Here is a 13,694-nt window from a genome sequence, read left to right on the forward strand (position 1 = left end):
CTTTGATTTCAATTCCTCTCCTGAACCTTTCTTTTATTTCCATCATTGCTTTTTCGATGCACAGATTGAACATTAGGGGCGAAAGACCACACACTTTTTAATCCATGCATTTCGTTCTTGGTCGTCCACTCTTATTGTTCTCTCTTGGCTCTTGTACATACTGTATATTACCCGTTCTCTTGCTACAGCTTGCCCCTATTTTTATCAGAATTTCTATCATTTTTCACTATTTACATTGTCGAACGCTTTTTCCAGGTCTACAACTCCTATGAACTTGTCTTGATTTTTCTTCAAGATTGCTTCCATTAACAACACCAATGTCAGAATCGCCTCTCTCGTGCCGTTACCTTTCCTAAAGTCAAAGTGATTGTCATCTAATGCATCGTCACGTTTCTTCTCCATTCTTCTGTATATTATTCTTGTCAGTAACTTGGATGCATGTGTTGTTAAGCTGGTTATGCGATAATTCTCGTACTTGCCAGCTCTTGCGGTCTTCGGAATTGTGTGGAAGATATTTTTCCGAAAGTCAGATGGTATATCGCTAGACTCATACATTCTACACACCAACGTGAATACTCGGTTTCTTCCCACATCCCCCAATGATTTTAGAAATTTTAACGGAATGTTATCGGTCCCTTCCGCCTTATTTGATCTTAAGTCTCCCAAAGCTCTCTTAAATTCTGATTCTAATACTGCATCCCATACCTCTTCTAAATCGACTCCTATTTCTTCTTCAAACACATCAGTCAAATCTTCCCTGTCATAGAGTCCTTCATGTTCCCTTTCCATCTATCCGTTCGCTCCTCTGCAATTGACAGTAGAATTCCCATTACACTCTTAATGTTAGCACCCTTGGTTTTAATTTCAGTGAAGGTTGTTTCAAATTTCTTACATGCTGAGTCAGTCCTTCCGACAATCATTTCTTTTTCGATTTCTTCACATTTTTCATTCACCTATTTCGTTGTAGCTCCCCTGCACTTCCTATTTATTTCATTCCTCGGCGACTTGTATTTCTGTATTTCTGACTTTCCCTGATCATCATTCATAGATAAACTGATGTACTTTTTCTGTTACCATGGTTTCTTTACAGTTACCTTCTTAGTACCTGTATTTTTCTTTCCAACTTCTGTGATTGCCCCTTTTAGATATCCCATTCCTTTTCAACTGTATTGCCAATTGAGCCATTCCTTATTGCTGCATCAACAGCCTTAGAGAACTTCAAGTGTATCTCGTTATTTCTCAGTAGTTCCGTATGCCACTTCTTTGCGTATTGATTCGTCCTGACTAATCTCTTAAATTTCAGCCTACTTTTCATCACTGCTACTGTGTGATCTGAGTCTATATCAGCTCTTGGGTACACCGTACAATTCAGTATCTGATTTCGGAATTTATATCTTACTATGATGTAGTGTAACTGAAATATTTCCGTATCACACAGCCTTTCCCAAGTATACCTTCTCCTCTTGCGATTCTTGACAAGAGTATTCGCTATTACTAGCTGAAATTTATTACAGAACGCAAGTAGTCTTTCTCTGACTCCTGTTCCCAAGCCTAGAGTCTCCTGTAACCTTTTTCTCTACTCCTTCCCCGGCAGCTGCATTCCAGTCCCCCATGCCTATTACAGTTATATCTCCCTTTGTGTACTGTATTACCCTTTCAATAACCTCGTATACTTTCTCTGTCTCTTCATCTTGAGCTTGCGACATCGGCATGTTTACTGTCGATTTTGATAATAAGAATCCTGTCACTGAACTGTTCACAATAACACACTGTCTGCCCTACATTCCTAGTCATAACGAATTCTACTCCCGTTACACCACTTTCTACTGCTATTGATAACACCATTTACTCATCTGACCAGAAATCTTTGTCTTCTTTCCATTTCACTTCACTGACTCCTACTACATCTAGAATGAGGCTTTCCATTTCCCTTTTCAAATTTTCTAGCTTCCCTGCTACGTTCAAGCATCTGACATTCCACGCCCCGACTCGTAGAACACTGTCCTTTCGTTGACTATTCAATCTTTTTCTCCTGGTCACCTCCACCGTGGCAGTCCCCTCCCAGAGATCCGAACGGTGGACTCTTCCGGAATCTTTTACCAACGGAAAGATCATCATGACACTTTTTCAATTGCAGTCCACATGTCCTGTAGATTAAATTTATGTCTCTCTGATGGATTAGTTTCCATTGCTTTCTGCACCCTCACGCCGTTGATCCTTGCCGATTCTTCCGCGTTAGGGGCAGTTTCGCACCCCAAAGAGTAAGTGAATGCCCTGAATCTCTGTCCGCTCCTCTGCTCTCTTTGACATGGCCGTTGGCAGAATGAGGGTGACTACTTATAACGGAAGTCAGGGCCGCCAATGTTAATTATTAACCAAGGTTTAAGCGGTGGCGGGCTTTGAACCTGGGACTGCATACTGTTTGGTTACTAGTCAAAGACTGCAGCCCTAGATCACAGGTGCACAGGGATTTTCTAGAGAGCCCTTCCTCACATTTGATCAGAAGGAAATAGAATTATGATATCTTAAATGGTTCCAGAGGTAAACCGCTTGGGTAGGACTGTGCGCTATCAATCTTATACAATGATGCAACCCAAGTTGGACGAAAACACTTATTTTCCCTAGCTAATTTGCTACACACCTAGCTAAAAGAAAACTAATGTTAGAACTTTATTTATTCATAAAATTACAGGTTGTTCAGCAGTGTGCAGATGTGGTGAAGATATTTTGAAGGAAAAGTTCTTTACTTGGGTCGACATCCTTGTGCCTGCATAATGTTCTGCAGAAGCGCTAATTTTGTCATCTGCGTTTTCTTAGCAGTAGGCACAGCTACTGAATTCAGCGCCGCTGATCCCGTTACAGGTAAATACATTAGTTTTTTATGTTATGTATGTCTTGGAATGATAGTGAATAACAATTTTATACCAAGTAATGAAATACATGTGCAGTTTTTCTTAGAGATAAGCACGATTTTCTTTTTCAGGATCCGATGGCGATGTCACTGTCTACCGTTTAAGAACTGACAGCCCGGGTAAGTATTTTTAGAGACATTTCATGGTTCCACTAATTCATTTGGCGTGAGCTAATTTACCTCATTGTGGTAGTCCCATTTCTTGATTTGATACCTGCTTTGAGTAACGGTGTCATCACGTGGTTATTATGAATGAACTCTATAACATGATTGAGTCTTAATGAAGAATTGTGCTTGGTGTTAGAGTGTATTAGTTGGAATGCCATTTATTTATCTCTAGCACACATGTTCTACAGTGCCTTACAGGTATCACTGTAGCATTTTTTCGAAACCTGGCAATACTTTTACGTCACCGATTTACGAATGTATAGCTAGCCGCAATGTTGTGCTCCACATTTTTCGTCATTTTTGTGAGGTTCTCGTATACTGCCGATGCAGTGGCACTAGTCCAAAAGGTGCCACGAAACCAGCTACGCACAAAATTTGTGCCCTTTGTCCTTGTGTTTACTTACACCTGCACTGAGCAGCCAAAATATTACGGCCACTGCTCTCCGCGTCGCAGGATGCCGGCTGGTGGCGTTGCGAACGCGTGGCGCGGTGACCATCCTGTGCAGGTGGAGCAGATGGGGACGGGGGGGGGGGGGGGGTGCCATAGCGAAGTCGTGTACTGCAAATGGGGAAATACACTGAGGTGGGCGAATCTGACGAAGGGCAGATTACTGTTACTCACAGCCTGAGAACGAGTATCCCGAAAATGGCGAAGCTGGTCGAATGTTCACGTGCTACTGTCGTCTGTGAGATCCCCTGCTGCCCCCACAGGACAGGACAGATAGTTTACTTTGCGGAAAGGGGCCAAAATGAGTGGCTGTCAGCTACACTGGAACGTACTACTTTATTTATTTGACAAACGTTACAAGAGTAAAGAAAACATTAAAATCAGAGCAAGCCAAACATTAATTTAAGAATCTAATTCCCAGCTAAATGCGCCATTCAATCTCACTTTCAACTTTAATTTAAAACCAGCTGAAGGCCAATCAGTTAAGACTCAAAAACAAAAATTTGAATTTTAATAGGGAGAAAGCCTCATCTTAAAACATTTCTCTAAATTAGGATGAAGTGCCAAACACTCTAACACCTTAAGCACAACTTCAATTTAAAATCGGCTAAAAGCCATACATAAACAACAACGAAGACAAATAAGAAAAGTCAGCACATCGAACGGCGCTCGCTTAGGTGAGACAGGCAGTCGGCCCAACAATACTCAATCCGGCGGCAACCCAAGCGACAGATAGTCAACGGACCAAGCGACAGGATAACTTCTGCTCCACCCGACCAGCACACAACAGGGCGTTCAATGGAACAACGCAGAAGGTATCGGCGCCCACAACGAATTACACATTCAGCTGTGAAACTACACTCCGTGCTGGACAGCCACAACACAACGAGGAAAATACACAGCCTGAATTTACGTCAACGGCTGAGGGCAGGTAACCAGAACGTTATCGGCCATGAATTTCGCCTCACACTCCGAGCGCGTTTGGACGCCGCCAGTGGCCCCGGCCAGACACGCGCCACGGAGACTTCCTCGCTGCTCCACCCCAACCGACCATCTGTCTGCACATGGCACAGCTGGAAACTATCAGCGCGAGGCCAAAGATAGTACAAGGGTGCGAATATCGATACACATTGCTGCTGCCACTCGTGGAGAGAGAGATTAACAGCATAATCGCGATAACCGTAGGAGACTAATCACAGAATAGCAACCAAGGTTCAATGCAAGCATAACACGAGCCAGCCACATCTCAGTCAGCATCTATGGAAAGACACAGAAAGACAGTAATACTACCACTACACGCTAGAGACAGTAATACTACCACTACACGCTAAATGGTCGGACGTCAACGACTCTTCACAGTATGTGCGGTTAGGAGGCTTGTGTGCTCTGCGAAGTAGGATAGATGGTGATCTGTTGCATCTCTGCCGAAAGAGCACAATGCTGGTGCACGTACAAGTATTTCGGAGTACACAGTTCATCGTAGAATGTTGAACATGGAATTCTTTGGCAGACCACCCCTAAGTGTTAACATGTTGACCCAATGACATCGTCAGTTTCAGTGACTGTGGGCACGGGACCAATCGGATTCGACTGTCAATCATTGGGATTTTGTGGGCTCTTTGGTCGAATCACAATTTTGCTGCAGTAGATCGATCGTCGTCTCCACAAAACGCCGTCATCGAGGTGAACGATGGCTCGAAAAGTGCAGTGCGGCACGGACATAGGCTGGTGGGGGCAGCAGTATGCTGTGAGTGAGATTCTACTGCGCTCGCTTGGGACCTGTGTTAATAAAGGAAGACACTCTGATGGCTGTGAACCATCTGCATCCCTTCACGTTTGCTGTCCTCCCTGATGGCGCTATCATCTATCAGCAGCATAGCTCTTCGTGTCTCAGAGTTTATTTGAGGAGCATTATAGTGAACAGACGTTGATGTCTCTGCGACCACAACTGGCCTGATGTAAACCTTATCAAAGCCATCTGGCCGGCCTTTTGTGGCCGAGTGGTTCTAGGCGCTACGGTTGCAGGTTCGAATTCTGCCTCGGGCATGGACATGTGTGATGTCCTTAGGTTAGTTAGGTTTAAGTAGTTCTAGACGACTGATGACCTCAGAAAAGTCCCATAGTGCTCAGAGCCATTTGAACCAAGCCCATCTGGGATCCTATCCGGCTCCATCACTGGTTACCCGAATCACCCGCCCATTATGTACCCATATTACATGACCTGTGCATAGACATCTAATGTCACATACCTCCACAAACCTACCAACTAACTTTCGGATCACTGACCTCAGAATCAGTGACATATTTCGTTCCAAAGACGGGCAAGCTAAGCAATCTCTGTTGGTCCGTCATGGCCACGCAACATTGGCTGATAAGTACTTTTCAATGTCAATAATCATCATCAACAACCGTATACATTGAGATATTTTATCTATTATGAAAGCAATCAGTTTCGGCAATTCATTTTTCCATCTTCAGGCCCCATAGGCTTTTATTCAAATAAACGAACTGATCTTATAGCGCCATAAAACACTGCATATCGTGAATTCCAATCGTTATACAAGTATTTCATATTGAGACATCACAGCAACTGAGATGGGCTCAGTTGCTGTCACGTGTTCGTACGAAGTATTTGTATAACGCTTTGGCAGCCCTGGGGGAACAGGATGAAGCATAGTACAGATCGTGGCACATGTTCCAACAAAGGATGGCTGTCGACTGGCTTCCGAAGTCGTACTTAGATGATTCGAGCGTCTGGTACAGGAAGTTGGGAAGACCAACCTCGCTCATGGAGATCTCCCCTCGTTCAGTGTCCACAAGCGGAAACCAGCTTTGGTGCTCAAAACCTCGACCACTCTTGAGCTACACCACTGCACGGAGCTGTGACTCGGTGTCTTCCACCAGAGGGAGGGATGAACTTGGTAAAAGGACACCTGCGGCTCACCTGGAAACACTTGTCAGGAATATTAGCAGCGCATTGTGATAGGCAATCGTTGCCAATTCTGGCTCGCGCTTTATAAAGAAATGAAGCTTCTTTTCTCCACGATTAAGCATTCACAAAGACCCCGTGTCTGAAATGGGGCTTAAGCCACACGTAACTTCTCAGTCTGTTCATTTCCCAGGATATCCATTTCTTAGGACTCACAAACCAAATAGACCAATATGAATGTTTTAGTTGGACCACTTCTTTCGCTTTGCGATAGATGGCGTTGTAATAGTCACAAACGTATAAGTACGTGGTATCACGTAACATTCCGCCAATGTGGACGGTGTTTGCTTCGTGATACATTACCCGTGTTAAAATGGACTGTTTACCAATTGCAGAAAAGGTAGATATCGGGTTGATGTATGACTATTGTGATCAAAATGCCCAACGGGCGTGTGCTATGTATGCTGCTCGGTATCCTAGACGACGTCATCCAAGTGTCCGGACCGTCGGCTGGATAGTTACGTTATTTAAGGAAACAGGAAGTGTCCAGTCTCATGTGAAACGTCAACCATGACCTGCAGCAAATGATGATGCCCAAGTAGGTGTTTTAGCTGCTGTCGCGGCTAATCCGCACATCAGTAGCTAACAAATTGCGCGAGAATCGGGAATCTCAAAAACGTCGTTGTTGAGAATGCTATATCAACATCAATTGCACCCGTACCATATTTATATGTGCAAGGAATCGCATGGCGACGACTTCGCACAATTCTGCCACTGAGCACAAGAGAAATTACGGAACGATGACAGATTTTTTGCACGCCTTCTATTTAGCGACGAAGCGTCATTCACCAATAGCGGTAACGTAAATCGGCATAATATGCACTATTGGGCAACGGAAAATCCACGATGGCTGCGACAAGTGGAACATCAGCGACCTTGTCGGGTTAATGTATGGTGCGGCATTATGGGAGGAAGGATAATTGGCCCCCATTTTATCGATGTCAATCTAAATGGTGCAATGTATGCTGATTTCCTACGTAATGTTCTACTGATGTTACTACAAGATGTTTCACTGCATGACAGAATGGCGATGTACATGCAACATGATGGATGTCCGGCACATAGCTCGCGTGCGGTTGAAGCGGTACTGAATAGCATATTTCATGACAGGTGGATTGGTCGTCGTAGCACTATACCATTGCCCGCACGTTCACCGGATCTGACGCTCCTGGATTTCTTTCTCTGGGGAAAGTTGAAGGAAATTTGCTATCGTGATCCACCGACAACGCCTGACAACATGCGTCAGCGCATTGTCAATGGATGTGCGAACATTACGGAAGGCGAACTACTCGCTGTTGAGAGGAATGTCGTTACACGTATTGCCAAACGCATTGAGGTTGGCGGACATCATTTTGAGCATTTATTGCATTAATGTGGTATTTACAGATTATTACACTGTAACAGCATGCGTTCTGAGAAATGATAAGTTCACAAAGGTACATGTATCACGTTGGAGCAACCGAAATAAAATGTTCAAACGTACCTACGTCCTGCATTTTAATCCAAAAACACCTTCCTGTTACCAACCGTTAGTCTAAAATTGTGAGCCATATGTTTGTGACTATTAAAGCGCCATCAATCTCAAAGCGAAAAAAGTGGTCCACCTAAAACATTCATACTTCTTTACGTACTAGACGAATATGTAATAAAAATGGGGGTTACTATTTAGAAAAAAAACGTAGTTGATACCCGTTTGACCATCTAGTGAGCCAACCATAGCGCCGTCTGGTTTGCCCCTTCAAGCTAGACAAGTCTCGTTCTGTGTCGTTTTTTCGTTCGACGCTTATTTCGTGAGATATTTGGCCCGGCCACGATCAATGGACCACCCTGTATATAATGCGGAGTGCACTCATACCTTGTGAAGCCAAATGAGGAGCTACTTGACTGACCACATGCATCTCCCTCCCCCCCCCCCGCCCCCCGTGTCGGCATCCGGTGACTCCTATGGGCTGAGGATGACATGGCTGTCGGTCAGTACTCTTGGACTTTCAAAACCTGTTTGGGTGATGTTTGTTGTATATGTTGATCATCTTACTGTTCTCTACAGTTGTAAAGAATTGGTGTATAGACCATTGATAATGAACAGTAACAAAACCTTAATTTACAGATACTTTCAACGTTTGGTGTATGACATAAAAAAAATGAACGAGTTTCAAGTCGAAGGGACATCATTTGTGATTTTTATGAGTAATTAAAGTCTCATTATATTTTAATATGCGCTTTATTATGAAGTGTCAGCGCTCACATATGTGTATTGTGATCTGTAACATGAAGCCTTCAGTGATGGATACCTATGCCCCAGCTTCACCTCTGCATGAAGTGAAGATGTGCCAGGAACTATACGTAGCTGTGATTCCACATAACCTGTGGGTCCCCTGTCCCCAGTAGGATTACTGACTACTGGTGCAGGTTAAGGGCGTGCAAGTCACAGAGGTGGCGTCCAGCTGAAAGAACTGGCAAACACGCGCCATAGCATCTCTCTTGTGGATCTCCCATCCTATCACACCAAATGAATTTACTTCAATATCCTGACAGACTACGCACATGATCGACATTACAGTTTTTTTTTTTTTTTTTTTTTTTTTTTTTTTTTTTTTTTTGTCATCAGTCTACTGACTGGTTTCATGCGGCCCGCCACGAATTCCTTTCCTGTGCTTTCATCTCACAGTAGCACTTGCAACCTACGTCCTCAATTATTTGCTTGACGTATTCCAATCTCTGTCTTCCTCTACAGTTTTTGCCCTCTACAGCTCCCTCTAGTACCATGGAAGTCATTCCCTCATGTTTTAGCAGATGTCCTATCACCCTGTCCCTTCTCCTTATCAGTGATTTCCACATATTCCTTTCCTCTCCAATTCTTCGTAGAACCTCCTCATTCCTTACCTTATCAGTCCACCTAATTTTCAACATTCGTCTATAGCACCACATCTCAAATGCTTCGATTCTCTCCTGTTCCGGTTATCCCACAGTCCATGTTTCACTACCATACAATGCTGTACTCCAGACGTACATCCTCAGAAATTTCTCCCTCAAATTACGGCCGGTATTTGATATTAGTAGACTTCTCTTCGCCGGAAACGCCTTTTTTGACACAGCGAGTCTGCTTTTGATGTCCTCCTTGCTCCGTCCGTCCTTGGTTATTTTACTGCCTAGGTAGCAGAACTTAACTTCAGTGACTTCGTGACCATCAATCCTGATGTTAAGTTTCTCGCTGTTCTCATTTCTACTACTTCTCATTACCTTCGTCTTTCTCCGATTTACTCTCAGACCATACTGTGTACTCATTAGACCATTCCATTTAGCAGATCATTTAATTCTTATTCACTTTCACTCAGGATAGCAATGTCATCAGCGAATCGTATCATTGATATCCTTCCACCTTGTATTTTAATTCCACTCCTGAACCTTTCTTTTATTTCCATTATTGCTTCCTCGATGTACAGATTGAAGAGTAGGGTACGGGCGAAAGGCTACAGCCTTGTCTTACACCCTTCTTAATACGAGCACTTCGTTCTTGATCGTCCACTCTTATTATTTCCTCTTGGTTGTTGTACATATTGTATATGACCCGTCTCTCCCTATAGCTTACGCCTACTTTTTTCAGAATCTCGAACAGCTTGCACCATTTTATATTGTCGTACGCTTTTTCCAGGTCGACTAATCCTATGAGAGTGTCTTGATTTTTCTTTATGCTTGCTTCCATTATTAGCCGTAACGTCAGAATTGCCTTTCTAGTCCCTTTACTTTTCCTATAGCCAAACTGATCGTCACCTAGCGCATTCTCAATTTCCTTTTCTATTCTTCTGTATATTATTCTTGTAAGCAGCTTCGATGCATGAGCTGTTAAGCTGATTGTGCTATAATTCTCGCATTTGTCAGCTCTTGCCGTCTTCGTAATTGTGTGGATGATTCTTTTATGAAAGCATATGGTATATCACCAGACTCATATATTCTACACACCAACGTGAATAGTCGTTTTGTTGCCACTTCCCCCAATGATTTTAGAAATTCTGATGGAATGTTATCTATCCCTTCTGCCTTATTTGACCGTAAGTCCTCCAAAGCTCTTTTAAATTCCGATTCTAATACTGGATCCCCTATCTCTTCTAAATCGACTCCTGTTTCTTCTTCTATCTCATCAGACAAATCTTCATCCTCATAGAGGCTTTCAATGTATTCTTTCCGCCTATTTGCTCTCTCCTCTGCATTTAACATCGGAATTCCCGTTGCACTCTTAATGTTACCACCGTTGCTTTTAATGTCACCAAAGGTTGTTTTGACTTTCCTGTATGCTGAGTCTGTCCTTCCGACAATCATATCTTATTCGATGTCTTCACATTTTTCCTGCAGCCATTTCGTCTTAGCTTTCCTGCACTTCCTATTTATTTCATTTCTCAGCGACTTGTATTTCTATATTCCTGATTTTCCCGGAACATGTTTGTACTTCCTCCTTTCATCAATCAACTGAAGTATTTCTTCTGTTACCCATGGTTTCTTCGCAGCTACCTTCTTTGTACCTATGTTTTCCTTCTCAACTTCTGTGGTGGCCCTTTTTAGAGATGTCCATTCCTCTTCAACTGTACTGCCTACTGCGCTATTCCTAATTGCTGTTTCTATAGCGTTAGAGAACTTCAAACGTATCTCGTCATTCCTTAGTACTTCCGTATCCCACTTCTTTGCGTATTGACTCTTCCTGACTAATGTCTTGAACTTCAGCCTACTCTTCATCACTACTATATTGTGATCTGAGTCTATATCTGCTCCTGGGTACGCCTTACAATCCAGTATCTGATTTCGGAATCTCTGTCTGACCATGGTGTAATCTAATTGAAATCTTCCAGTATCTCCCGGCCTTTTCCAAGTATACCTCCTCCTCTTGTGATTCTTGAACAGGGTATTCGCTATTACTAGCTGAAACTTGTTACAGAACTCAATTAGTCTTTCTCTTCTTTCATTCCTTATCCCAAGCCCATATTCTCCTGTAACCTTTTCTTCTACTCCTTCCACTACAACTGTATTCCAGTCACCCATGACTATTAGATTTTCGTCCCCCTTTACATACTGCATTACCCTTTCAATATCCTCATACACTTTCTCTATCTGTTCATCTTCAGCTTGCGACGTCGGCATGTATACCTGAACTATCGTTGTCGGTGTTGGTCTGCTGTCGATTCTGAGTAGAACAACCCGGTCACTGAACTGTTCACAGTAACACACCCTCTGCCCTACCTTCCTATTCATAACGAATCCTACACCTGTTATACCATTTTCTGCTGTTGTTGATATTACCCGATACTCATCTGACCAGAAATCCTTGTCTTCCTTCCAATCACTTCACTGACCCCTACTATATCTAGATTGAGCCTTTGCATTTCCCTTTTCAGATTTTCTAGTTTCCCTACAACGTTCAAGCTTCTGAAATTCCTCGCCCCGACTCGTAGAACGTTATCCTTTCGTTGATTATTCAATCTTTTTGTCAAGGTAACCTCCCGCTTGGCAGTCCCCTCCCGGAGATCCGAATGGGGGCTATTCCAGAATCTTTTGCCAATGGAGAGATCTGCACTGAAGCACCAGGGAAACTGGTATAGGTATCCGTATGGAAATACAGAGATATGTAAATAGGCAGTATACGGCGCTGCGGTCGGCAACGCCTGTATAAGACTACAAAGGTCTGGCGGAATTGCTAGTTCGGTTACGGCTGCTACAACAACAGCTTATCAAGATTTAAGTGAAATTGAACTTGGTGCTATAGTCGGTGCACGAGTGATGGGACAAGGCATCTCTGAGGGGGGTGGGGGGGGGAGGGGTTTCCCGAACTTCCATTTCACACCGCTGCTGCCGAGAAATGATCCTGCAAGAACGGGGCCAACGACGACTGCAGAGAATCTTTCAGCGTGACAGAAGTGTAATACGTCCCCAGATTGCTGCAGATTCCAACGCTGGGCCATCAACAAGTGTCAGCGTGGGACCATTCGACGAAACATCATCGATGTAAGCTTTCGCAGCAGAAACCGCACTTCGTGTGCCCTTGATTACTGCACGACATAAGGCTTTACGCCTCGTACGGGCCTGTCAACACCGACATTCGACTATTGATGATTCGAAACATGTTGCCTGATCGGACGAGTTTCGTTTAACATTGTATCGAGCGGATTGACGAGACAACCTCTTTAATCCTTGTACCCAGCATGTCACCAGGGGACTGTTCAAGCTGGTGGAGGCTCTGTAATGGTGTGGGGCGTGTGCAGTTGGAGAGATATGGGACCCGTGATACGTCTAGATGCGACTGTGACAGGTGACACGTAAATAAGGATCCTGCCTAATCATCTGCATCCCTTCGTGTCCATTGTGCATTCCGACGGACTTGGGTAATTACAGCTGGACAGTGCGATATCCCACACGTCCAGAATTGCTACACAGAGGTTCCGCTGGCCACCCAACTCCCCATATATGAATAATATTGAGCATATGTTGAATGCCTTGCAACGTGATGTTCAGAAGAGATCACCACCCTTTCGTACTCTTACGGATTTGTGGGTAGCCGTGCAGTATTCATGGTGTCAATTCGCTCCAGCACTACTTCAGACATTAGTCGAGTCGATGCCGCATTGTGTTGTGGCACTTTTGTCTGCTCGTGGGCTCTACACGATATTAGGCATGTGTACCAGTTTCTTTAGCTGTTCAGTGCATTGTTGGCTTCTAATGAGATTCTAGTATTGATTGTTAACTCGAACTCCACAACTGGTACCGCCATATATAAAGGGTGAGCTCTAATTTTAAAAATTTATAACAGAATAAACGTTTGACATAATAAGTTACATTTGATGCTGTTACATAGGTTAGTGTTACTAGTTGTTGTGACCAATAGATGGCGCTGTCTATTAGGTCTGCTAGTTGCTGGCGAAATGGCGTCGAAGCAGGAGAAAGGGCAATGTGTGCTTTGGTTTCAAGAGACGAAATCGTCCATCAGTGCTCAGCATAAATTTCGAGCTTCTTATGGACGCACGCCTCCTGACGTTAAATCAAGAAAGCTTTGGAATGCAAAGTTTAGCGAAACAGGCAGCGCTGAAGATCGCTCTCGAAGTGGCAGACCTCCCCACCACCCCGCTCTCCAGACATTACACCCCTTGACTTATTTTTCTGGGGCTATATCAAGGACAGAGTCTTCGTCATACCAG

General features: G+C 43.7%; 1 protein-coding gene across 1 annotated transcript in view; it reads left to right on the forward strand.

The window, feature by feature from the left end:
- Positions 1-13,694, forward strand: part of LOC126426510 (uncharacterized) — a 202,339-nt gene that overhangs the window by 44,868 nt on the left and 143,777 nt on the right. Inside the window, exons 2-3 of the mRNA XM_050088416.1 lie at positions 2,693-2,862; positions 2,984-3,031. Of these exons, the coding sequence (XP_049944373.1) occupies positions 2,775-2,862; positions 2,984-3,031 (136 nt within the window). The 5' untranslated portion in view covers positions 2,693-2,774. The remainder of the gene's footprint in view (positions 1-2,692; positions 2,863-2,983; positions 3,032-13,694) is intronic.

Source organism: Schistocerca serialis, chromosome 11, assembly GCF_023864345.2.
Source record: "Schistocerca serialis cubense isolate TAMUIC-IGC-003099 chromosome 11, iqSchSeri2.2, whole genome shotgun sequence".
Classification (NCBI taxonomy): Eukaryota; Metazoa; Arthropoda; class Insecta; order Orthoptera; family Acrididae; genus Schistocerca; species Schistocerca serialis.